General features: G+C 35.9%; 1 protein-coding gene across 1 annotated transcript in view; it reads right to left on the minus strand.

Annotated features, from left to right (window-relative positions):
- The window catches only part of MYO16 (myosin XVI), a 259909-nt gene that overhangs the window by 86167 nt on the left and 148610 nt on the right, over nucleotides 1–25132 (minus strand). The window contains exons 20-23 of the mRNA XM_059839709.1: nucleotides 19999–20071; nucleotides 10352–10504; nucleotides 9591–9791; nucleotides 967–1042 (exon numbers count right to left, since the gene is read on the minus strand). Of these exons, the coding sequence (XP_059695692.1) occupies nucleotides 967–1042; nucleotides 9591–9791; nucleotides 10352–10504; nucleotides 19999–20071 (503 nt within the window). The remainder of the gene's footprint in view (nucleotides 1–966; nucleotides 1043–9590; nucleotides 9792–10351; nucleotides 10505–19998; nucleotides 20072–25132) is intronic.

Consider the following 25132-nt stretch of genomic DNA (forward strand, 5'->3'; position numbering starts at 1 on the left):
TGGAAGAATGCTCTCTCATCGATACTGGAAATTATCATACCTGCTTTTTGGCAGATTATCATACATATTCCAAGTAGTGAGAACTTTAATATCTCTAAAACTACAATCAATAGTCTTATATATTCAAGATAATTTCTTTCTTCATTTGGAATGTACACTTTTTGCATTTAAAATGCATCAATTATTTTACTATGGTATTGACTAATTTTACAGTAAGATTATTAAAATATAATAAATTTTAACATTAGGCCTCTATTTCTAAGCAAAAAATATATAATATATTCATTGAAAGACCCTACAGTGGTTGGAGAGATGACAAATGACACCTCAGGACAACACTGGCTTTTCCCTGAGGAAAATGTTTTGTTTTTCCTCTCCAGAAAGGGGAAATTATACAGGTTCTCACTAATCCAATTAAGATTCATTAATTATTTAATTATTTGGTTGCTTTATTATTATTAGGCATAATTATGCAATGTGCACACTGAAAGGCATTTAATTTTGCATTTCAATGGGCATTTATATCTATTCACTGAAAAACACAGGAACGCCCACAAGTTACTGCTTTTAGAAAGGTACTCAAGCAGTGGAGTACATCCCACTGCTGCCTCTATCATTTTGGGAGCCCAATTTCCTTCCCCTATTTTCTGAGTTTTATTTTTGCTGTAGTGCATACTCATTGTCTTCTGTAAGTCATTCTCACAAATCATATTACACTGAGTTTTTCTTTGCACCACATCACATGATAAAGATGCTCTATGTTCATGAATCTAAAAGCTTTTAAATTAGAGCAAATTTCAAACCATACTATATGTAAATACTTGATAAAGATAGGGGTGATTTTTTTTTACTGCAAATAAAATACATATAAATGTCTATTAAAATGAACATGAAAAGCATGAAAAGTAAAATCAAGTCATAATATCTTGATTTTTAACAACAGTAACCACAAAAGCATTTACTTACTTTTCATTACAAATATGAGATTTTGTGAAAGGGAATCTTTATTTTTTTCTATCGCACCAGCAATTTCATATGTAACCTATAATAAAATATGGTGACATCATTAGTAATGACCAATGCATCTTTTAAAAATCTTACAGCAGTAGAAATGAAGCTATGTTTTTTTCCACTCAACAGTATAAGGCTGGCACCACGTAGTATCTTTTGGCATTTTCTAATCACCTACAACGCTGACCAGAAGAACTGGCTGTTGAACATTATGTGCCTCTGCAACTGTACAGAAATGTCATTGGGCTGATTTTAAAACACTTCCACAATACAAGGCTTTGAATCAAATATGTACTGTAAAGCAGGAGACACTGACCTAAACAATGCTTTCCTTTTAGGATGCACATGTTACTCCCAGCTCACAGATCTCCTTGTCAATGGGAAACTGTCCCCACTAACCATGACAAAACAATCTGAGTCCAAACTCACACTTAGGACAAATTCCAACCATTGATGTATCCTTTGGAGGCAAGTTCAGTCAACAGGTTATACACAAATCTCATTTACATTTCCAACAACTACGCCCATGAGGATTTTGGGTCACCTCAGTTGCCTGATGTCGTGATTTCAATAATAGACAGCTTGATTGTCCCTGCATCTGACTGCAGACAAATTCTAACACATGTGGTAGACACTCTAAAAAGTGAGCAAAAATCTGAGTTCTAGCCAGAGGTGCTGAGGGTACATCCCTCAGATGAAGAAATGAAGAAATACAACCAAATGCCTCTTTTAATACTGAGCCTATCCCTGAAGACACTGTCTAGAAAAGGAGCACTATGACAAGAAAGCAGTTGGTTTTTTGGGTTTTTTTTAAACTTTGTATAGGGATGGATGAAAAACTATTTAGTTTACAGACTTTAGACATAAGAAGCTCTGGCTTGCATAGTACTAGAATCCAAAGGGAATTTTTAAGTCAAAAAGAAAGAAAATTATAGATCTCAGTATTTGCATGATTAGGCAGATATTAATGGGAAGTTAGAATACAGTTCAGTTTTATTTATCTTGGGACCATGTTTCTATCTAAAGTCTTCTTTAATTTTTTGTATTGGATCTATATTCTAAACCCCTTAGGTGTTTGGGGAAATTTTATCCTTGTACATTTAATAAAGCCATAAATATATAATTAAGATTAGTAACACTAATCTGTTCATTAATTTTCCATGGGGTCACTTGACAATTATGCAATGCTATCTTGCTCACAAAAGAAATTACGTGATTTGGAAGTGTATAATCTGTTAGAGTGAGTAATTGTCAAATTATGTAATTACTAGGGCATCTGACATGAACAAGGTATAACAAGAGAATTATGGTTCTTTTCTGTGACAGAACCAAAGTTATGTATTTTCTAATTGCATTTCCTAAGAACATACAACACAGTTAGCAAACTGTTAGAGTTCTTTAAGTATAATATTAAATGCTTTTAGTGTACTCAACATAAATGTTGTGCTATCTTGGTCCATAAAAGGTAATTAACATAACTTATATGACAAATCCATAATGCCAGTTCCTAATTGAGTGTCTTGGGCTTTCACTGAATTAGAAGAAGAGAATTAGTATTGGTGGGAAGAGTGGGTAAGTATAGCAGTGGGAGATACTATATCATGATTAACTGCCTAGATTAAAACAGGGAGAAGTTTGAGTATTAATGCTGGTATAATATATCACAAACTTCTGGAACTATATTCATAAGACATATTTAATATCACATAAAATAGATAAAAGTTAGGGGAATTCCCTTCTATGAAGAAATTGGTAATGCTCTAAACAATTTCCCCATACACTTGGTAAATTAATTCACTGCCTAAAGACATGAAAACTGACTCAAAGAAATTACACTCTAGGGTTCCATAGTCATTGCCAGTCCCACATAGAAAAAGAAATAAGTCCTCTTCTAGCTGCCAGTTTTGTTGATTTAATCTTGCTCTCATCAGAGACAGCAAACTACAGGTCACTTAAAGCACATAAATTTCCCTCAGTTTTCTTCCATTGTGTTTGTAAAACAAACCTGGCCCCAACTGTGCACTGGCTGGCACTCAAGCATAGTGGATAGTTATTCTGGGGAGACAAAAAACATGCAAATATTGTATGCTTTAGACAGGAAATGTGCACTCACATTAGATAACGTGTCCAGTATTATAAAACATACTACTTATTGCCACTTCTATTTATCACAGCTTTCTTTATCTCGCTTTATATGATGACTTTTTAGAGTAGACAGTGTGCAAATCTATATGTCCATGTTAGGCAACGGAAACAAGACCTTTATATAGTGTCTGAATAGCTGAAATATTTTTATTTTAAAAAAAATACTGTTCTACATTACATTTTATTTCATTATAAGAGATTAAAACAAAATGGAGCTGGATTTGCTTTCCTTCTAAATTTAAGTTCATAAAGGAAGAGAGCTTAACATAAGTCATAATGGGTATGGCCAAATATTCATCTAGTCCTGAATATTTTGGGAAAACTATTGAGGAGTATTTCCACTCTGCCAGCACCAGCTCCCTTCTCAGCTTTCAGGGCTCTGCCCATGAAGGCACTCTTGTCCTGCAGGCTGTATCTCACCTTTGTCTTTAGCATCTTCTGACTTGCATTTCCTCCTCAAATCTGTGTTTCCAGATTTCATTAATAAGACTCTGTGTCAAGGAATTTCACTAACTACTAAGTTTAAAAAAAACAAAACAAAACAACAAAAACCCCTAAGTTTATTTGTTTTTAACCTGTTTTCTGCTCATTTAAGTTAGCATGCTGGTTTTAATATTATAAGAACTACCAGATACAAGCAAGAGCTAAAACACCCAGAAAAAAGGAGACTCACCAGATATGCACAGAGCTGACTTTGAGAACTGCATATTCCTCTTGTATTTTTACATATTCTTGCCTCTTTGCGTCCTTAATTATCTTCATGCCAGAAAATCAGAAAACTGTGTATATTTTCTTCTGAACTAAAGTATCCTCTCTCATAACATCTGACTTGCTTAAGGGATTTTCTCCAAGTTTATTTGGTATTCTAATATACTTTATCAACAGGACCCCCTTTACACATAGTTTTCATCAATTCCTTAAAATACTCTTTTATTTTCCTAAATAATTTTCATATCTTGTGATAGGCCAAAAGAGCACATGGTTAACGGCAGATTTGGCAGGAACACTAAAACAAGCTAGGAAAACACCACCTGGAATATTAGGAACAATTTGGCTGCATTCTCAATTAAAAATAAAATTTTTATTATTTTAATAGCAAAATGTAGCTGAGAAACTCAGTTTTGCCTGTGTCGTAAATTTTAGGTAATAAGAAAATAATTAGTTCATGTAGCAAAGGAGAAATTTTTGAGAACATGTCCAAGGACAGTTTGGTGCACAGGGAGACACTTGAAGTTGCTAATTTTCTGTCAGTACTTAAATGTGAGTGATATGCTTGCATGTACCATTTTTTAGGTATCACTTGGTTTATCAACTTCCCAAAACAAGTCTTGTTAAGCAATGAGTGAGATAAATAATTTTCTAATCTGTCAAGTCTTATTCTAACACTGTGATAGAATAGCATTTTGAAAGAAGGAAGTATTTAGCAACAAAATAGATGGGTGAGGGAAAGCATTTTATCATTTTCCCCAGAAAGTGACAATCTCAAATCAAGACTACTTTAAGAAAGCAAGAGAGAGAGAGAGGGAGAAAAAGCACGATTGTCTTGTCTGTGTGAAAACCAGAATCTGTGTCAAGTAGCCTTTATATGCCTTAGTACAGTTTAGATGAGATTGATTTGATTGTGGTGTCTGGGGATTCAGCCTGGGGAAAAAATAGTGAAAATGAAAGCATCCTTATTGATTAATCCACCTCCTTTTGTCTTTTTATTTAGAGGTTCAGTTTTAGAGTCTGCCTGGGATTTGCAAGGCATTTGAGAGAAGACTGCCTTGGTGAAGGTAAGCTGACAGCTGAGAGGTATTTTTGATATGCAGGTAGCTCAGAAAAGAAAGACATTGATCTGCACTTAAAGGAACATTACATGAACTGGTCTATAGAGCAAAGAAGTTGATCTTTAGGTCTGGTCAGTTTATTACAGTACAAAAAGTCAAAACAGTGGCAAGGCAAACAGTGACAAGGGGCTTATTTAATTTGTAAATTCAAGTTTAATTTAGACAGCAGAAAGCTTAAATAAAGATAATGTATTATTCAGATCACATGAATAAGGAGGCAAATACCATTATGTTAAATGCAGCTATTAGGTAAAGCTGTTTCTCTTGGCACTGTGCTAAGACAATATATTTCTGATTTACTTAGTGAAATACTAATTCTTCCACAAAATTTTTAAAAAATAAAGAACTTTGAGTCCTTGAGAAAGTTCAGCGATGGAAATGTTATTCTTGAAAAATCATGGCTATTGATATGCCTGACAGTTCAAAGATATAATTAATGTGAAGCTCTTCCTTAAGTGAGGGCCCACAATGTAAATATTAATGTTATCAATAAATGAACCTAGAAATTCAGTATTACATATTCTTAGGATAGTTTAGGCTGGAGGTCAGATGCACCCATAAAATGCTTTGCTACCTCAAGGCAAGCTTACAAGGTGTCACGTGTGCCTCCTTCCCCACAGACAGTGTCTGTGAGAAGCATCTCAGGATACCCACAGTCACACCAGGCATCAGAAACAAAGCAATGCCCGAGATGAGCAGAAATGTTCTGGAAGAAATCAGACTGGCAGTATTCAGGTTGTTAAACAACCTCCAGATAAAGCCTTTCACTAGGAGTAATTTTTTTTTTTTTTTTTAGTCATTAAACCCCTAAATCATTCTCTTCTACCTTCTGCCTGAACAAAACAGATAAGCTTTTTGTCTTACAGCACTCAGATATCAAGACATTAAACAGCTTTTAGAAAAGACTCATAATGTGTCAAGGCATTGTAGGATTCTGTTCAGCTGTAAAATTAAAAGGAGAAGATAAAGTAAAATACTGGATATGATAAAGTACTGATACTCACAGTGGCCTTTGCTAAGCATGTTTTCATGTGTGTTCACAAGCAATCTATCATATTGCCCATGCAGAAAAAGACAGATTTAATCTGGTTCAGGAATAATAGCAAAATTCAAAAGAAATGAGGCAAAATCCATTTTGTCTCTTCCACTGGATCTTTCTGTCACATTTGTGTAAAAACATATTCATTCTCAGATTCCACTAAGATATCTGAGTGCTGTGCTGATTTCTTTCATGCGCAGAAGTTAACTTGTGCATATTGTTCCTCTTTCCAAAACAGACAAGAAAATAAGAAAAAATCCAAGGTTTCTCAGAAAGGTATCATACATGCAGACTTCCTTGAAGTATTGATTCAGCCAGAAAATAAAGTCAGGATTCCAAATTATTTGGATTTTTTCCCCCCTTACATGTTACTTTGAGCCTCCTCTGTGTTCTTTGTCTCAGTTCAACATTGTGCTTTCTTTCTTTTACTTCTGACCCATTCTGTCTTCTCTTTTTCTCTCAGTACTGCTTTTTCTGGGATAGTTGAAGTCTCATTTTGCTTGGATCAATAATATGGCATATTTAGTCTTAGGAGAAGTTGCTGAGCATGAAACTTAAGGGAATGTACAATACCTCCCAATTCATGACACAAATTCATTCAATTAAAAAACTTGATAGTGGAAGAAAAGATAATTTTTCTACCTGTATCCTGACACAAAATTTCACCAAATAAGAACATATTAGAGAGGTCTTTAAAACTGCATGGACACATCTGTATCAGCTGTAATTATCTCAGAATACAAAGCTGGATATAACACTGTTATACTGTTGTTAACTGTTGTCCACAAAATGTTGTCTGTCAATCTCAGTTAAATATACAAAAGCAGGTCTTTTCAGTGAGGAAGTATTTTTAATAACTGCATTTTCCAGTTTAATTGCACTTCTGACTTGCTGAAATAGCTACTGCAACTGTCTGAGTAAAGAAATGAACCTAATTCATTCTGGACTTTGACCTACAACCATACACTACTGAAGAAAGGAAGCCCAAATTACAAGTGTCATAAGTGGTTCATACCAAGGGCCAACACAGAATATTACCTTTTTTTTTTTTAAATGACTCAAAGTAGCTCTTTAACAGTGGCTGTGCAGTACATTGCAGTTACAACTGTTACCTAGAGAAATCAGATGCCTGCCTTCACCCAGAGCCTGCTGCATTCAGTTTGACTTCCTCCTCAACTGCCAGCCTAGACACATCATCTGAGCATAAATGATTAACACTAGAAATGAAGACTTTCATGTTTGATTACCTGTCACAATTTACTGGTCATTCTTTCTCTACCCTCCAGGTCTGATTGATTTCCAGTTACCCTCATGTAAATACAGAGAAGCTTTACCAAGTTAAAGGAAAAAACAGTGAAAAATTTTAGTGAGAACAAAATTAAGGCACCTTGTTTTAAATTTGGAGATCTCTGAAGGCAACAATCAAGGGTAAGATTGCTTTATACTTGATTTATGTTAGACCCATTTAATTGATATCAGACTATAAAAACGGGTCTCAAAACCTGCCAAACTATATTGATACTTTATATATGAAATTCTTTTGAGTGCAAATAAATCCTGATATACTTAAAAGCCTCATCCTTGAAAAATTTTCATAAAGCATATATCACCAGTGATCTCTATAAAGAGCCACTAAATGTAGTAATAGTGCAATCTAAAGAACAGTATCAGCAGTTTTAAAATCTGAATTTTTCATATTCAGGTTCTCAACATATGAAGACACACTAGTCTCAGAATGAACTCAATTTGTGTCATTTTGTACAGTCACACTAACATCAAAGTTTTATATAAATACATATCATGAAACACAGTTAATTTAAGTCTATGATAGCTAGATAACAGTCCCACAAGATACCAAAAATGCAAGTGTCTTGAAGGATTTAGCTCGATTACTATTAAAGGAAGCAGAGTTAAGCAGTTGCAAGAGAACTTCTCTGATTTGGCAGGGCAAAGCATTTTACTGTTGTAAGGATGCAAAGAACAACCTGACTGGAATAGTTCCTTGGCCAATGTAAATCAGAGGATCTCCACTGACTTCAAAAGAATGTGTGGATTTACATTTCTTCGAGAGCTGTCTATTTGTTCATGCTTTTAGATTAAATGTCATTACTATTATTAGGAAAAGGTCAAACCAAGTGTCTAGGTTATAAAACAAAAAATCTAAACAACCATGCAAGACTAAAACACATGTTAATGAAAAGTGTCCTCTTTATCACCCACAGTTTAACTTTCAAAACCTGAAATACTGGTCTTTACAAATCTTCTGATTGCTTCTTCAAAGAATAAGACAAAAATTTCTTCAATTTTGAAGAAATTTGCTTATTATTCTGGTTGTGATTTTAATGTAGATGCCTTGTTGCTGCTGCCATGTCAAGTTTTGGGGCGTGGAACCTTTTTGAGCTCTTATGATAAAATTGTATAAGCAGAATGGCATTAAAAAATACTTTTGTAACAAGTATAAAAAAAGTTTAGAAATTAAAGTAGATATCTGAAGTTCATGGTCAGTTCTTTATTCTATCACTTGAAGTCCTGGTAGGTTTCACAAAATATTGGTTGTACTTTTATCTAATCACCGTGTGCCCATATTCCTACTCACAAGTCCCAGTAGCAGAGGTATTCAAACCACCTAACTTTGGCAAATAATTTGATTCTAAGTAGAAGGCTTTGTGATGAAAGAAGAACCTACAGGGAGTTATTCAGAGTATTTGGGTTAGGAACTTAAGCAGTACTCAAGTAGTCCTTTCCATAATGACCACATTTCTATCATTAGGCAGGAACAAATTTGCTTGCATCAAAACACAATTCCAGGCTTTCATCAGCTTCATTTCTAAATGAGGAGCCACAAAGTAGATCTGTCCCGATTTATACCACTGTCAGATTATTAAAAAAACAAACAAACCAAAAAAAGCTATCCCTTTAAACACATATCTAACTTGCTTGCTTTGAGTTGTATGTGATTGTGGGGACAATGTGAAAATGAAGTACTGGAAAGGAAAGGGTAAGAAGTCTAAAAGAACTGATTACACTATTCCCGTGAACACTGCAGGCAAGGGAATAAAAAAATATTAATCTAATTTTACAGTCATGCTGAAAGACATTTAGCATGTTCTGGGATTTTTGTAGGAAAAAAAAATATTATGACTACTAACAGAAAAAGTGGGGGGCTTGTTTTTGATTTTTACCAGATTCATGCTGGTAACCCTGCCAGCAGAGCAGCTACAGGGAACCTGTACTGTTCTGGAACCACATCTGTATGCAAAGTGGAGCCAGCTAGAATGGCATTAAACATCTCTGCTGAGGGATCTGAATCACCTCCTTCTACATTAAATGCTTACAAGGAAGACAGAATTTAGGAGCCAGAACCAGTAGTCCATATCCTGCATGTTGTGATGCAAGCTACACATTTTATACACTAGATATGGCACTGAGATCCTAAGTTGCCCCCTGAAAATTTAGCACTTGACAGTGAAATCCTATTTATAGCAAGGAGTTGGAGAAGCCATGTAACATTTTGTTTTGTTAACTTTTTTCATTAACTGCATGTAAATGATATTCAAACAACTTACCCTCCCAGCATAATGCATAACAGTGAAGGTAGAGCCCAGATCCTTTGGGGCAAGGTTACCATTTCCATCTTTTGTGGAGGAATAGACTGTATTTGTCTCTGATGTATCCAGGTAAGACTGAATGCGTTTAGAAAGACTCTGTTCCACTGACCAAATAGATTGGCTTTCTTCATCCAGCATTGACAAAAAGCCTGATGGTTTCTGAAATGAAAAGTAGATTTTTCTCATTTTTTACAGGAGAAATAGAATTTCAGTTGTCCCTTGTAGAGTAACACAGTAATTTAGTAAACAGAAACATATATCACCTCAAAAAACAGGAAAAATAGAAAAAGATTGAAATATTTTGCTAAGTATTCAAGGCTGGTCCTTCTATAATAAATGTAGGGAACAGTATTTCTGTCGCCAAAAATGGTCACTATTGACAATTTGTTAGAAACTGATTGTGTTACTTGCTTCTTAGAAGTTGCCCAGAAACTATCTTCAGGCACTAAAGAAGCTGCCAGGCTCAGGACAGAGCCTCATCAGCCCCAGGGCAGCACAGTCACCGTGCCTCGACACACAGAGGCTGCACGGGAATCAGTACAGGCAGGGAGAGGCTGCTGCATCTTCCTCAGCCCTGTTCTCTTAGTAAGCTCTGAGCTGTGGCCCCTTTGACCCACAACCTCGCCATAAATTGGAAAATGCAAGCAAAAGTTTGTATTAGCCTAACATGCACAGAGTTTATATAAATATACATGGTTTAAAATGGATCTGGGAACTACCTGAAAGAAAAAATCCAAGACTGCAGTATGGTTACCAGGAGAATACATTGTTTCCATGGCAACTCCCTCTTGTACACATTCTGCTTGCTCTTGTAGGAAAAGGACTTCATTGATGTACTGGTGTATCTTCTCATTGGTCATGTTGACACAGAGCTATTGTAAAATGAAGAAAAATCGAATATTAGACGTTGACTGGATAATTCATTGATGTCGGTTTTACTGCATGTCTAATATCAAATTTGAAGAAATGTCAATCCACAATATGGTATCTCTTGGTAGGCCACAAATTTAGGAAGACCCTAGGGAAGTTTAGATTTTAACAACCATTATTGTTATATTGGGAATACACAATTTTCTGCCTGCACAGTTCATTGTGAATTCCATATGAGAGTTATCAAGCATCAGTATTATCAAACACAGTGGATATTTACACTAATTCCATTGAATGAAGAAGGGTAACTATATCTATTAATTGGTATTTTTAATATTCTTCTGCATTTTATATTCAGGAAGGTTATACAAATACAGTGTGCTTTTAGAAAAAAAATATCAAAACCCTACATATTTAATTAAGATCCTGAGTCTGTAGTTAGTTTAGTGCTAGCAAAGGCAAAACTCTGTTTCCACATACAATGTCACTGAAGTCCAAAAGAGTCTCTGAAGAGCTCATTGTGTTTTACCAAAGCATATAAAACAGCTAGGGACATTTTGTTAGATGCTGCTCTCCATTTTATACATATTCTAAGGGAAGGTTGGGAAGAAAATGGTGTTCCATAGGAAAGTTCAACATTAGGGGAGATAAATTGTGTAGAAGCTTCTAAAATATCTTCTTTGATTGCCTTATAGGATGTAAAACTAAACAGTTTCACAGAAATCTGATTTTCAGTTAAAAACATATGGGAATTGTATCAGCTTGTTTGTGTGCTTTTGTATTTTATTCAAAGCCCACCTGCTAAAGTAAGTAAGTATTTAATAACCTTGTGGAATAAACGCTTAAACTGTTTTTTTTGACATTAAAGTGGAAATTTTAGCTGAAAATTTGAAAACCTCCTCCAATGCTACATTAACTATGTCTAAGAAATTAAGAAAACAGAAACTCCTAAAAGGGTGTAAGAACACTTCATATGAGGAATGATACAAGGAATGCCTGCATGCATTTTCTTTTCAGTCTAAACTGCTCACATATTTGTGAGTAGTTGGCCAGCCATAACCTCTATCTTCCATGAATAAAGTGTGTAAAGCAATTCTACCAGCAAGTCATATTAAAAGGCACGAAATATTTAGATCAATCCTAAAATTACATGGCTTAACATCCAGATGAGGGAAGAGAACCCAAGTAATATGTAAGACTTGCCTGAATTTTCCATTAACACTGCCTGTTATCATAGCCAACTTGCACTTGCTATACAATAAAATAGACTAGTGTGAAAAGCAGCAAGAAGAAATGAGACAAAGCTCATTTTACAACCAAATGCCTTTACTAATGCTTGACAGTGCAGACAAAAGACAACCTTGAATAAAACCAATACTTCTTAAAATTGGTATTTATAAACATTCAGATTGTTATCTTATTAACAATAGAAGTATACAACTGGCTTCCAGTACCTACTTATTTTATGGAAAAGACAGCTTTTTTAACTCTGTGGCAGGCAAACTGCACTTTACTGATCACTTCTGGAATTCTAATTACAAAATTTTTCCAGAAGCTTGTTAACCTTATTTTATAAGGCAGAAAAGCTTACACTTTGCAGAATATGGTTAAGCCTTAAAATGATGCATGCTGTATATATCTTTATTTGCAGATGACCTATTTAGAGAACAAGGTCATTCAACTTTACAAAGGTGTATTCTACAAAAAGAAAATCTGTCAAAATTCGTTAAGCTTACTTTTTATCATGAGCCAATATCTTAAAATGCATTTAAAAAAGAATTTGAGAGCCTGACTGTGCAGAAAAATTATTGAACTACAGAATTTGAGGCAAAGGAAAGATTGTCTTAGACACACCTTCCAAAGATCTGATAAACAGCATTGGTTTAAGTAGCAAAATAAAGGAATAGTATTTTATTAAAATATTCATGACGGTAAAGAAAAAAAGAATTTTTTAATTTCTACCAACCATAGTATTATGGCATACACTGGGGTGCTTCTTAGCAACAAAAGCAACATTGTCACCCAGACTGGCAGACTAGCCACAATGCTACTAAGGTACTGCAGACCAGGGCAGAAAGCAGCTGAAGCACTGGTACAAACTGCCCCAAAGCTGCTCTCCAGAGCAGTGGCTGAGAGAACAGCTCTGCAGAACAAGAACCAGGAGACCAGCCAGGGGCTGCTGGAAAGGAGCACATTCTGATCCCTTCTGTCTCCATTTCAGTGTTTTATACAACCTGCTGGGAAAAGGTAATGAAAGGAATGTTTCAAATGAAAAGCTTGGCACAGGTTGACATAATAGTTAAAGCCTCTGAAATGTAGAAATGGGATGAATATGAACTAAACTAGCTTTGCAAACCCAAATTCTTTTGCTTCAAGTCTTCTAATTATTACATTAAAAATATATTCTTTCTGTCCAAAGATTTGAAAAGTTCACAGAATCCCATTTTTTAAACATGTATTTAACTGTACTCATGTAAACTAGATTGAAACATAACAGTAATTAAAAACAAAACCAAAACCAAAACCAAATCATTTAAATAGATTTTAACCTAAAACAAATATTTGGGAAATGCCTTTAAGAACTACATTTTCTTTAACTAGCAGCATTACTCAACATTACCTATGGTAGTTTTTGTCATTAAACATTGTTAAACTGTTCTTGATATGCATCTTGTGGACTCCATATTATGTCTTCTAAGTAGTTCTCTTACTACCAATCTTTTTTACATTACCTCACTATACATCTCAGTGAAAATAAATACACCATATATTTGTCTGTCTTCTCTAAGAAGCCCTTTCAGAATATTATTAGAAGAAAAAAATATGCTTGTTCAAGAATTAAAAAAAAATTAAAAAGACCAAACAAAAACAGCCATAACTTGCAGCACCAACCAAATTTTAGATTTTGGAAAATAATACAGTGGCATTTACTAAAAGCAATAAGTATTCATAACATTAGACTAACTGCCCTCCAAATTAAAATTTAGGTAGAATACCAAAATTGTGCTGTGCTCTGAAGACAGAAAAGCACCCATGACTAATGAAATTTTTCTGCTCTTTATTAAATTTTCAGGCTCTTATGCCTATTTGAAAAAGGCATTACCAAAGAAGGAAATTTGTGGAAAGCAAACTTGGTGACTGTCAATCAGTGAGTGAAAGATGGATGCAAAGACCCTTTGGAAAGCTCATTTACATCCTTCGGTCATGCAGAAGGATTAACCCTCCCAAGGAATGTGCATTCTGAGCATGGAGTAAAGCTAACAGCTGTCATTTCAACACATCTATCAGGCCCTAATTTACAGGTTGAGATGATGAAGTTACAGTGTCAAATTTCACCTGCAAGGAACTGCCCTAGTGTTTCTCAAAAATGTAATTTCTAAGATAATGAAACACGGAATCATCTTGTTTCTGAGGTTGCACTCAGAAAATATTTTTTAAACCTAAGCTTGACACTTATTTTTTAGAAGTATCTTGAATGCTGTTCTCCTTTGTGTCTGCTACCCAAACTTTTCAACATCCTTTTCTGTATGTATGGTACCCATCAGAATATTTCTAAGGAATTGATCTCAAAACCAGAACCATTACATTTCTTCCTTTGCCTTTTAGTGCTAACAGGATCTAGCACATTTTTCTTGGTCTCCATGCAGCTCCTACACAAATTCAGACATAGTCCTACCTCTGTCAGAAGATCTTTAATTCACTGGGACTCCATGTCATCTCTGGGATCAGTCGCCATTAGCTGATTTGTGTTGCTCAAATAATGTAAAAGAGAGCCTGGTGCTACATTAAAACTTTGCTACAAGTTGCTGTCACCTGAGAAGCCTTCAACAAAGGAGGGTCTGAAACACCCCTCAAAAAGGACCCCCCCACTGACTTTTCATAGATATGAAAGTACTAAACAACCAAGCTAACAAAAAAACATGGTAACAACAATCTTTTCCTGAAAGAGTTTGGAATTGTTCTGAAACTAGAACAGTTCAAATTATTTTTTCACTTGTAATGCTAGCCAGAAACTAAGTACTATGGGATAAAAAAAGGTGCTACTGTGGAAAAGTAAGTATGTATGTCAATTAAATGTTGTTGTGCAGTATTTCACCCATCAATCACAAACTAAATTGAGCTGGGAATCTCAATTTGAGATAAATTATTTTATTTTTTGGCTACGAAATATCTGCTGTAAAAGAATAAAAAAAAATATTTTAATGCTACGTTCATGATAAGCCAGCTTTAAAGTCAAGGAACACTGGAAAGATAATAGTGCCTTGTATAAACAGAAAGAAATGTGTGCACTGGGAAGAAGACCATAGAGTCTAAGAGGGAAGGGAGAGGAGTACACCCTGAAAAAGGCCATAAGAGTGTAAGATCCTCAGGAACTGGACTGAGGAAGAAAGTAAAACACAGGATTGCCACGTCCCTGAGGGAAGGAATAGGCTTTTACAGCCCTGCTCAGCTTTTCCTGGGGCCCCCATCCACTCCTTGCTGGTGGGCCCAGTCCCAGGTGATGCCATGGCAGTGCCAGCTTCCAGCTCTTTCTCCAGCTGCCTGTGACAGGGTCCCAGCCCCAGCCCCATCTGGCTGCTTGCCAGAGCAGGGCTGCTGATGGGCACTGTTACCAGCCCTGGCTCTGTCCACCATGCTCAAGGGATGCTGCCCAGCAGGGAGGGCATGGCCATCCTCTGGCTCCTCCTCTGGCCTGGCTCCCTGGTGCCAAGGATCACCTGGTCCTCGCTGCTCCACAACAAGGTTGTTAAAACCTTCCTGTGGATGGAGGCCAGAAAAACTCTGACTTAAAAATACCACGTCATATTTCCTTGTTAAAAACTGAATTAACCTAGTGAGCACTTTCCATCATCTTACAGGGAATAAAGAATACTGTAGCACTGGGAACTGCATGGAAGATTCTGCATTAAGTCTCTACACAGTAATAGAGCTCAGTGTGCACCAGCAGCTGCTTATTCCACAGAGGCACACAGCAACCTCCATCTATGCTCTGCACAGGCAAAACAAAAGAAGGTTGATTTCTTCAGCATAAAACAAAATCTTTAAATGTTCTTTCTGACATTCCAAGAGTAAAAACCTGTGTGTGGACTCCCATCTACTATCACTGAGGCAGCAATGACTGTAGAAAAGTTACATCATGTAACTTTTGTCTATTCATATCCATCCACCTTCAAAATAGACAACATGACCTTACATTTAGACAGCTAAAAGCATTCTAATGGCTGAGACTAAGCAATTTAGTGCAAAGTAATCTGTTATGGTTGTTCTGGCTAGGAAATGTTATGTGACAAAAATGCAGTGTCAGCAGAGTTAACCATAGAAATAGACATGGTGAGAAGTTAAAGTCTACCACACCGAATAATAATGCTGAGAAGTTAAAGTTTACCACACCAAATAATAAACATAGGTGAAAATTCCAACACAGCTGGGTTCTATGACCTCTTCTGCTTCACCAGAGGGACTGAAGTAGAGTCCTGAGTGGGGCAAGTAATGCTCTCTGCTCTCAGAGCCAGCTGGCTCCTTTTGCAGGAGATGTGATGTGCTGCACAGGGCTGCCTTGGAAGCTGTGCCTCTCCCAGAGCTCTACTGCATCATACAGATAATGTGCATGTACTTTAATGGGTGTAGAGTTGAATGGGAGTCAAGAGACACTTGACTGTTGCAGTGACCTGCAGTATTAATTTAGATAAATCACTTTTATTTCCTATAAAAAGATTAATACGTAGATACTTTCTACTGAAAAATTTGAGAGGCCTATAGATGTAAAATACCATGCAAGAGCTAAACACAGAATTTAGCAAGAGCTAAATACTTTCTTCAGTTTCTCATTTGAATTCTATATTGGACAGTTAAGACTACTAGCATTGTCCATTTAACTTTATTGCATTATTGTTCTTTATGGTGAATCTACAGCTACAGACTTCCATTTCTGTAGAAAGACCTGACTTTCTGCAGGTAGAAGAAAGGTACTCGTTCTCCTCTAATGTCTGGTTCTTCTTCTATAATACTGTTTTCTTAGATACAGCTGGGGGAAATTGGTACAGACCACTATCCATCCTGCTTATTGCTTCTTATATTCACTGGTCATGAGTTATGGCCAAAAATATACTAACATAAGTATGAAGGTTGTAGCATTCCTTGACTGTACTATTTGGATTTGTGCTGTGAAGGAGCCATGAATAAGATCTCACCTAGTTTTAAATTCTACTAGATGAGAAACAGACATCTTCTAGTTTTAGAGGGGTGCAGAATAGTCTGGAAACAAATAGAGTCCTTCTCAATTAGGAAGCCTGAGAAAACATTGAATTAACACTGGAAACTGCCATTGGTATTTTTGCTAGAGCTCTCATATTTCCTGAAATGACCACAAAACGAAGGCCATTTCTTTACAGAATTGGAAGGAGAAATTGTGCTCACTTCTGACCATGTTCCACTGTGGCTGTATACAAAGCTCTTCTGGCACAGCAGGTATGCAGCTGCTCCAGGAAAATGCTGTTCACTAGCTAATGATCACTGCTAGGAAGTGATTGTAAATTGTTATTAGGGTGAGCTAAAAGTGTGCTGTAGTCATTTACCATAGCTCAGCTGATGAGCAGTAAAAGCAGTAACTCGCTGAGTCCTGGTAATTCAGAAGATTTCAGTCTTTACTGAGCAATGACTCCTTCAGATTGTGTCTTCTAAAAACAGTGTTCCCTGCCTTTCAGCTTTTAAATTTCATACCAAAAATCAAAACTCCCCTCACTATTGCTTAGTCCACACACTTATTTACTTTCATTTAAGAACTGCATGTCCAATTTTTGCTCTTATAACATATCACACATGTTCCATACAATAAAGGCTTATCAATACTCACCCAGTAAAAGGAAAACAATTATATAATATTTTTTAACCTCTAATGCCTTCTTGTTTACAATGGCCTATAAAAGTTTTCTCTCTACAAACTGTCAGCCACATTATTTTGCCTGCAGAATTTATTAGATCTTGGTGTAGGCATAATTTATCTTACTTTTCTAGTCCTTTGATACCTGTCTTCCTTTGCATTGCTCATGAGTTGTTCCTAGACCAATTCTTCATTTGACTTTGATATTTCAATACTCTAATGCCTTGTCATTCCAAAACACACACTGGAGTAAACAAGTTATTCTACCCAGTTTATCCATCTCTGTTTGCCTGAGCCATCTTCAAACACAGTTTATTAAAACTGACATGTGATTTACTATCTTATTACTCTCTTAATTATGATATTAAACTGTCTATCTACCAGCCTGATAAATCTCCAGAAAGATTCACACAGCTACTTTGAATGTCCCCAGTTTTTGGCAATCAGGAGGTTTTAATTTTTATTGAAAACAGTCATAATTTTTTTCTAAGAAACAAGAAAAAACAGATATCAGAAAGAATGCTCTATCATACACTAATTTGGAAAAAAAGAAGATTAATTTTCCCTAAAATTACTTTTCTAATGACATTTTCAAGTATGCTAATTTAAATGTGATTAAAAAATAATTTTTATGGCTCCACTACTGTCTGGTTGTAATATTTAATGCAAACATTCTGCAATCACAGGCCTTGAAACTGGGCATGTTTGCAGACATGATGCAATGTTTTGCATGAGGACCCTATCTGGGCTAACAAGACTGTTTTTTGTTAGGGTTAACAAGCCCAGGCAGAACTCTGAACTAGACTAGATGGCTAGAGAGCTCTAGCTTTGAAGTTCAGGCTGTTTGGGATAAGTCTGCATGATTAGTATGTACCACATGGAGATACAAATTGCTTCTCTCCACTGATACTAGAACCCACCACTTCAGGAATCAGACACATTAATTGCATTATAGAGCTCATATAAAAAACTCTCACTTCTGCTTTGCCTTTTCAGGAATGCAGCTAAATAGATTCTGAGATGACTCAGATTATTACTTCGTATTTTTCAACAAAATGAATTCAGTACAGGTGGAGGGAAAATAAGTGTCTCTTGAAATAAATTTATTTATAAAAAATAAAATAGAAATGCAAATATGACTTTGAAATTATCACATTTACCACACAGAAATAATAAAATTAATTCCTTTTTACTAATTTTTCTTAGATCTTGTATTTTCTCTTCAAGTATCCTTTGCAGTTATTAAGCAGAAAATTACTTAAAACCAGAGAATCTAATTAATGGTATTTCATGATGTCAATTGCAGATCTTTTATGAGTTTCAAGACAAAAAACAATGCACAACAGAGTCAAAGGAAAATAAGCAGTAAGTCCCAAGATGAATCCCTCTTTTTTGAGAAGCATTTAAATTGCATAGAATACTTCATACTTATTAATCAGGAGGCTAATGGATTTTTTAAATTTCATATACTCAATCTGTTAAAAATTTTTTAATTTTTCACTTTATATTTTCCCCTGAAGGTGGCATTCACAATGAGTAAATGACTAGGAATATTGGTACACAGGAAGAGTCCTTAATCCAGCAAATGTTCAAGCAAGGTAGAACTGCAACAGCAAAAAGAATTTTGTGAGGGGGAAACTGGAATTTATTTTATTGCCTTCTTACATGCTCCTTTGATGTACAGGTAAACCTGTCGTGTGCTTTCAAACATTTGGAAATTGGGTAGCAATGTAAACATGTTATACAAGCTGAGCTGATGTGGCTTATGACTTCTGTTTCACCACAAGGAGGAAGCTGAGCCATAAAAGGATGGACTGACTGGGACAAAGGGGCAAGTCCCAATTTCAAACAATAACAAGTCCTTTGTTGCTGCTGATGCCTTCTCAATTTTTCTCTCTGCTTTGATTTTTTTGTTCTGTGCTTTGATTTTCTTCATCTGCATCACAGAATGAATGAACAACGGAACAACAACTTAAATACCTCCTTGAGTGTGTTGTGTAGAGTCACTAATGCTTTCTGAAATATGTAATTCACAAGAGCTCTGGTGTTCAGAGATTAATGTTGAAGGTAGGCAAACAATTTAAAGAAAGTTTGATATTTAAAATTATTTTAAAGCATTAAGTGACATAAATTTCAATTTCTTTTCCAAGGATGCAATGCAGTGTTTTGAAACGTCACATGTTGTCAAGTCACACAGAGGTGAATCTGCCAGTAATGGCACTTAGCATAATGCAGCATTTTCATTTTATTTTTTCTCGAAGGCATCTGAAGACCTTTTGATCTTTCTTCCAATTCAGTATATTGTCCTTCTACTCATTGGTCTAGTTGAAGTATAAATACCACAAGAATGAAAACAAACAACACTATTTCCCTCAGATTATCTTTCAGAGCTAATACTACCCCTTTTCAAAATCATGATAGACATTCACTACATTATTTTTAAGTTGTCAACAACTGTAAAAAACCCAGGATATAATACATACACATATAGATATAATGGAAAAAATATTTTAAGAGAAAATTTTTACCTTCATGTATATTTGTCTTCTGATCAAAACTAGTTAATTAGAGAAATAACAACAGGTACATTAAATTCAGCAAAGCATCCACACTTGCCTGTTCAAAAGTATTCTTTTGAAATTCTTCAAATCCAAAAATATCTAACACTCCAATTTCAAACACCTGGTCACTGGGGAAAAAAAAGATATTACAGATAATAAGAATTCAAGCAAGTGAATAAAATATCTGTTGTTTCTGACAGAAGTATTTCTGTTCTAGGACAAAAGCAGTCTGTATTTCAAAAACATGGATGAAATGCACAAGCAGACCATGTACAGAACAGAATCAAAATTCTACTCACAACCTATTATACTGAACAGAAATAAAAAACAGGGTTCAAGATTGCTTTAGCAGCTATGCTAAAAACTAAATTTGTAAGAGAAGGAAAAAAAAATCTTAACTTCCTAAAGTCTGGTTTCTAAGGATATAGGTACTCATTTTCTGACATCAAGGACAACCATTTCAGGGAAGTTTCAAAAATGCCTGGTTACACTCAGTTATCCTTTCCTGCTCATATTTCTTTGGCAGCCAGGATTGCTTCTGCTGGATTCCCTTGAAGTAGAATGCACTTCAAGGGAAACCTGTTAAGCACAAGTCCTCTCTGTGTCAGCATCAAGTAGAATTTCTGGGCTCAGGCTGCCCAAGAGGTTACACGTCCCAGGGGAAAGAAAGTCAGGGGTCAGGTCTGAAGAAGGCAGATGTTCCTTCTCTGTATAAATAAAAGAGTAGCTGCTGACTTTGCATCTAATTTGTTGTGTGCCACTGCATGCATTCAGGGAAGGGATTTTATTGGGGCCAGGTGGAAGGAGTGGAAGGATGAGGGTAGAGCAGTCACCTAGGATTTGGACAGAAGAAATGGGAAAAGGACAGAGGTATTACTACTCTGTACTTGGGACTGAGTCATTGTAAGCCTGATCTGGAGAGGAAACTAAATTCACCGCAGTGAGAAAAATTAATTTTTTGGGATATTCTGTCACCTACTTTGCAACAATAATATGGCAGACTGCTTGTTCTGAGATCCTTCCATTTTTTTTTTCTCCATATTTCAAGTTTCCTCTATGTCTAAATCTCTGTGCATATCAGACTATAGATGTAAAGGAGAAAAAGGTGAACCACTATTGAAGGACATGATTATGTTTCTATTGCAGTCATTGTAACCCCCTACCATGACATTAGACCAGGATCCAACCCTCAAAATAAATTCCTGTATAGCAAACCAAGTAAAATCATTCGAAAAAAATGCATATTAAAAAACAAGCTGGGAAAGACAATCCTCAGGGGCAAGCAGGCCTTTATCAGAAATCATGCCCAAGAAGTTTGTCTTCATTTCAAAAGCACACTAGTTCAATGCACTACTGATTGTCACAGGACTAGCTGTGTGCATAAATGTCAGACATGGATTGTTACATAATAAATCTAGTCCAGAATGGCTTTGTTGGGCAGGGGAGGTTATCGGGAGGTCGATTAGCCTCCAAGGGAATTTCTACAAGAAAAAGCATAAAGCTGTATCACCACATCCATCTCTAGCAATGAATGCAATTTAAATTGGGTTTTAAAATGTAAGCCTCATTCACAACTGCTCCTGATTAGAGATGGGGGGGGGGGGGAATTCCTTGTCAGAACAAGTTTTCAACAAAATCTCTCCATTTATAGAATGAAAAATTATTTTTTTTTAAAAACAAACTGCTTCAGAGAATGAATATTGAAAATCCAGAATTTTTATGTTATTTAAATTTTTTTTGGGGAAAAATAGAGAACTTGAAATTTTAGAATACTTTATAGGTTTTTACCCTCTTTCTTTTTATTTTCTTTTTTATTTTTCCCATTTGTATGTAGCCTTCCTTGTAGGAAGGCAAAACACAAACTGCTGTGTAGCATTTTACAACAGCTGAAGTATTGCATTATATTTCACAATTTTTGAGAACTACTTAATACAGACAAAACAGCTTACTGATTCAATTAAAAATTTGAGACTGAATTGTTTACATTCCTGTTGAGTCTATGACTGTTATTTTCTCAAATTAGTCTCTCTTGCTTTCCCTCAAAGAATATATAAACATTTGCATTAGGAAAAGACCAATACAAACTGACTGAATGAATTATTAAAAGTCAGGCAAAGTGGGAACCTGATCCTAGCTTCCAAAACTCTGGGTAAAAGCCTTAGTGCATTCCTTATCAAAACTCTGGTATTTGTGACAAATATACTGGCTTGCAAATATACTGGAGATGCATTTGTTGACAGAAAAACATGTAGTCTCAGTGTTTTTATGAACTCCTCTTGATAATTTTGGTCTAGCATTATTAGGAGATGCACACACCACATTAAAAGAGCTGGAGGTTTTACATAATTAATATCTTGCCTACAGGGTAAATATAACAGCACCAGGCTCTGTATCCTCTACAACAGTGACATTTTACTACTACAATGTGCTTTTTATGTGCAAAATCTCTTCAACCATGATAGTAATTTTCTGTAATAAATTATTGCTCAGATTTTGAAAACTAAATAACAACCGACAATACAACATCCAAATCAAAAGCATTGCTTTATATGTGGTTGCAAATTACTTTGTTCTTTTAATCTTTCTTCTTGTCTTCCTCTTTTTCATATCACTTTTCTTGCCAGAAGGAGGGTCTGTCTTTCTACTGGCTAGCTGTCAATCATATTAATTCCAGCAAAATTACTTTCCTTAAATAATCATAGCAGAGATTCCCAAGGCAAAAGAAAGCATGAATGATTGCATGTTAACAAATGAAAGGACATGTCACCAGGGTCTAAGAGAACAAATATTAGAAAAAGGCACTTTTTGTTCTGAAAGATTTGCTTATTTTATGGTTACTAATCATCACTGACATATTTCTTCGTTGTATTTCAGATATTTAATACTACTATGCATAACTAAAAGAACTGTGGTTTTAATGGGGACTGAGACTTTGATTTCAAGTTTGAAAATATTTCCCAGAATCTAAAGTAGAAAAAAAGAATTTGCTGATGTTTGAAGAATTTTTTTATCTCTTATATCAGCACACAGGTGTAAATACTTTAAAAAAAGCATGGATGTTCACTATCAGTCATTTTGGTTTTCTGGTACACAAAACAGCATTTCAGCTGACAGTATTTTACAATGTCTTCAGCTTTGCTTTTTTTCCTCAGAACATCTCCATAAAGATATCCTTATAGACTAGAAATACCTTTTTAATCTTGTACATTTAACAACTATATTATAAAGAAACTACATCAAAATTCCTGGCAGCTCCTAAAAACATTACACATACAGAAGGCATCCTGTCTGATAATCTACCACCTTGGCAGACATCTTGCCATTCATCAGGAGATGCTCTCAAACCATTTGCCATTCCTGAACAAAACTCCCTTTACAATTCATCTGACCAGCGCTTCAGACAAACCTACAGAATGTTATTTGTTCACTTTTATTTCATTGCAAATGGTTCTTAGCTCCAAAATCCATAGGGTCCACTCCTTTTGTTACCTTTTGCAATCTGCCAGCATAGAGCAGTGAGATGAATCTGCTGGGGGAGGGTGATCTGATGCACCTTTTCATCTGCCCAAGATACAACAGTTCTTGCTCTTCCTGCAACTGTTGCCAGTAATGAAGAAGGCTTATGTCTGATCTGGATATACTGGCAGTGATACTGATTAATGAGGAAATATTTCTCTGATTAGAGGAAGTATATAGCCTAGCCTTCAAAAGAGGTCCTTCAGAATCCTAATTAAAAAGCCCTCAGTTTTCCCAGGGGAACAGATTATACCTGTTGTCACAAACACAGTTCTTGAAGGGAATAGGCTGAATACTTCCAGTTGGATATGTTGTTCTTCATCTCAAACAATTATCAGACAAAATTAGTTTCTGAAATGTTTGAGAGAGATTTTTCAATAGCCTGAAATTTTTGCTGAGATTTGGTGTCATTGCCATGCCTCTGAGGTATCTTGCTCAACAACTGTAATTTTCCTTTTAATAATAACTTACCCAGATGTGAGTGGTGCATACAGAGATGGTGGCTGGGCACAACAGAAGGAAACACTGGCTCTGTATCTGACAGAAATTTTTTTGAGTGGCTTGACACTTATGGCAGGAAAGAAGAAATATATTTGCCAGTGGACTCAAGATCTATAGCTCTATCATTAGTAGCACATACTCTTCCTCAGCTCTTTCAAGTGAAATTTGTTCTGTGCTTTAAAAAATGGCATTATCTAGTTAAATAAAACACTGGAAATTATCCAGAATTAAGAAGATTTCAAATTATTATATTATGCCCCAAATTATATGAGATGTTTTGTAGTTTGTCTGCTTTAAAGACTTCTCAACCTCCACATACAGAAACAATTCTCATTATGCTGTTGGTTCAGGTTCTGAACAGGAAGTTCCTTTCCCTCCTTTCTGCACTCCCAGCACCCTTCTACTGAGTTTAGTGATAGCTAAAGAAATGCTTTGGGCTTTATTTTCTGATTTTTTTTTCGAAGTTAGGAAGATTTCTATCCCAGAGTATCATGTTCTATAAACCAGATAGTATACCAAGAATTTTGTAAATGAGATGTGAGGTCCTTCCTTTGTCCAGATAAGTGTTCCTACTGCTGCTCTTTGGCACTACTTGAATTTTGATGGGTATGAGTAGACAGTCAGAATATAATAGCTTTCAGAAACTACCTCTTTAGAAATAATCTGCATGCTCTGTGCACCACAGAAATCTATGGTTGACCTGGTGGTACAGACAGAAAGCATGACTGGATGGCAGCTTTCTTTGTTTGTAATGCTGCCACATAAGAATCTCAGAATGGGTCGGGTTGGAAGTGACCACAGTGGGCCATCTGGTCCAACCTTGCTGCTCAAGCAGGCTCATCCCAGAGCACATGGCACAGAACTGCATTCAGATGGCTTCTGAATATCTCCAGTGAAGGAGATTCCACAGCCTCACTGGGCAGCCTGTTGCAGGGCATGGTCACCCACACAGTAAAAAAGTTATTCCCCATGGTCAGGTGGAACTTCCTGTGCATTAGGTTCTGCCCATTGCCTCTTGCCATACTGCTCAGCACCACTGAGCAGAGCCTGGCTCCAGCCTCTGACACCCTCCCTTTAGATTATATTGACTGAGGTGAGGTTCCCTTCTCAGTTGTCTCTTCCCAAGACTAAACAGGCCCAACTCTCTCAGCCTTTCCTCATAAGAGAGATGC

The sequence above is a fragment of the Haemorhous mexicanus genome, chromosome 2 (genome assembly GCF_027477595.1).
Source record: "Haemorhous mexicanus isolate bHaeMex1 chromosome 2, bHaeMex1.pri, whole genome shotgun sequence".
Taxonomy (NCBI): Eukaryota; Metazoa; Chordata; class Aves; order Passeriformes; family Fringillidae; genus Haemorhous; species Haemorhous mexicanus.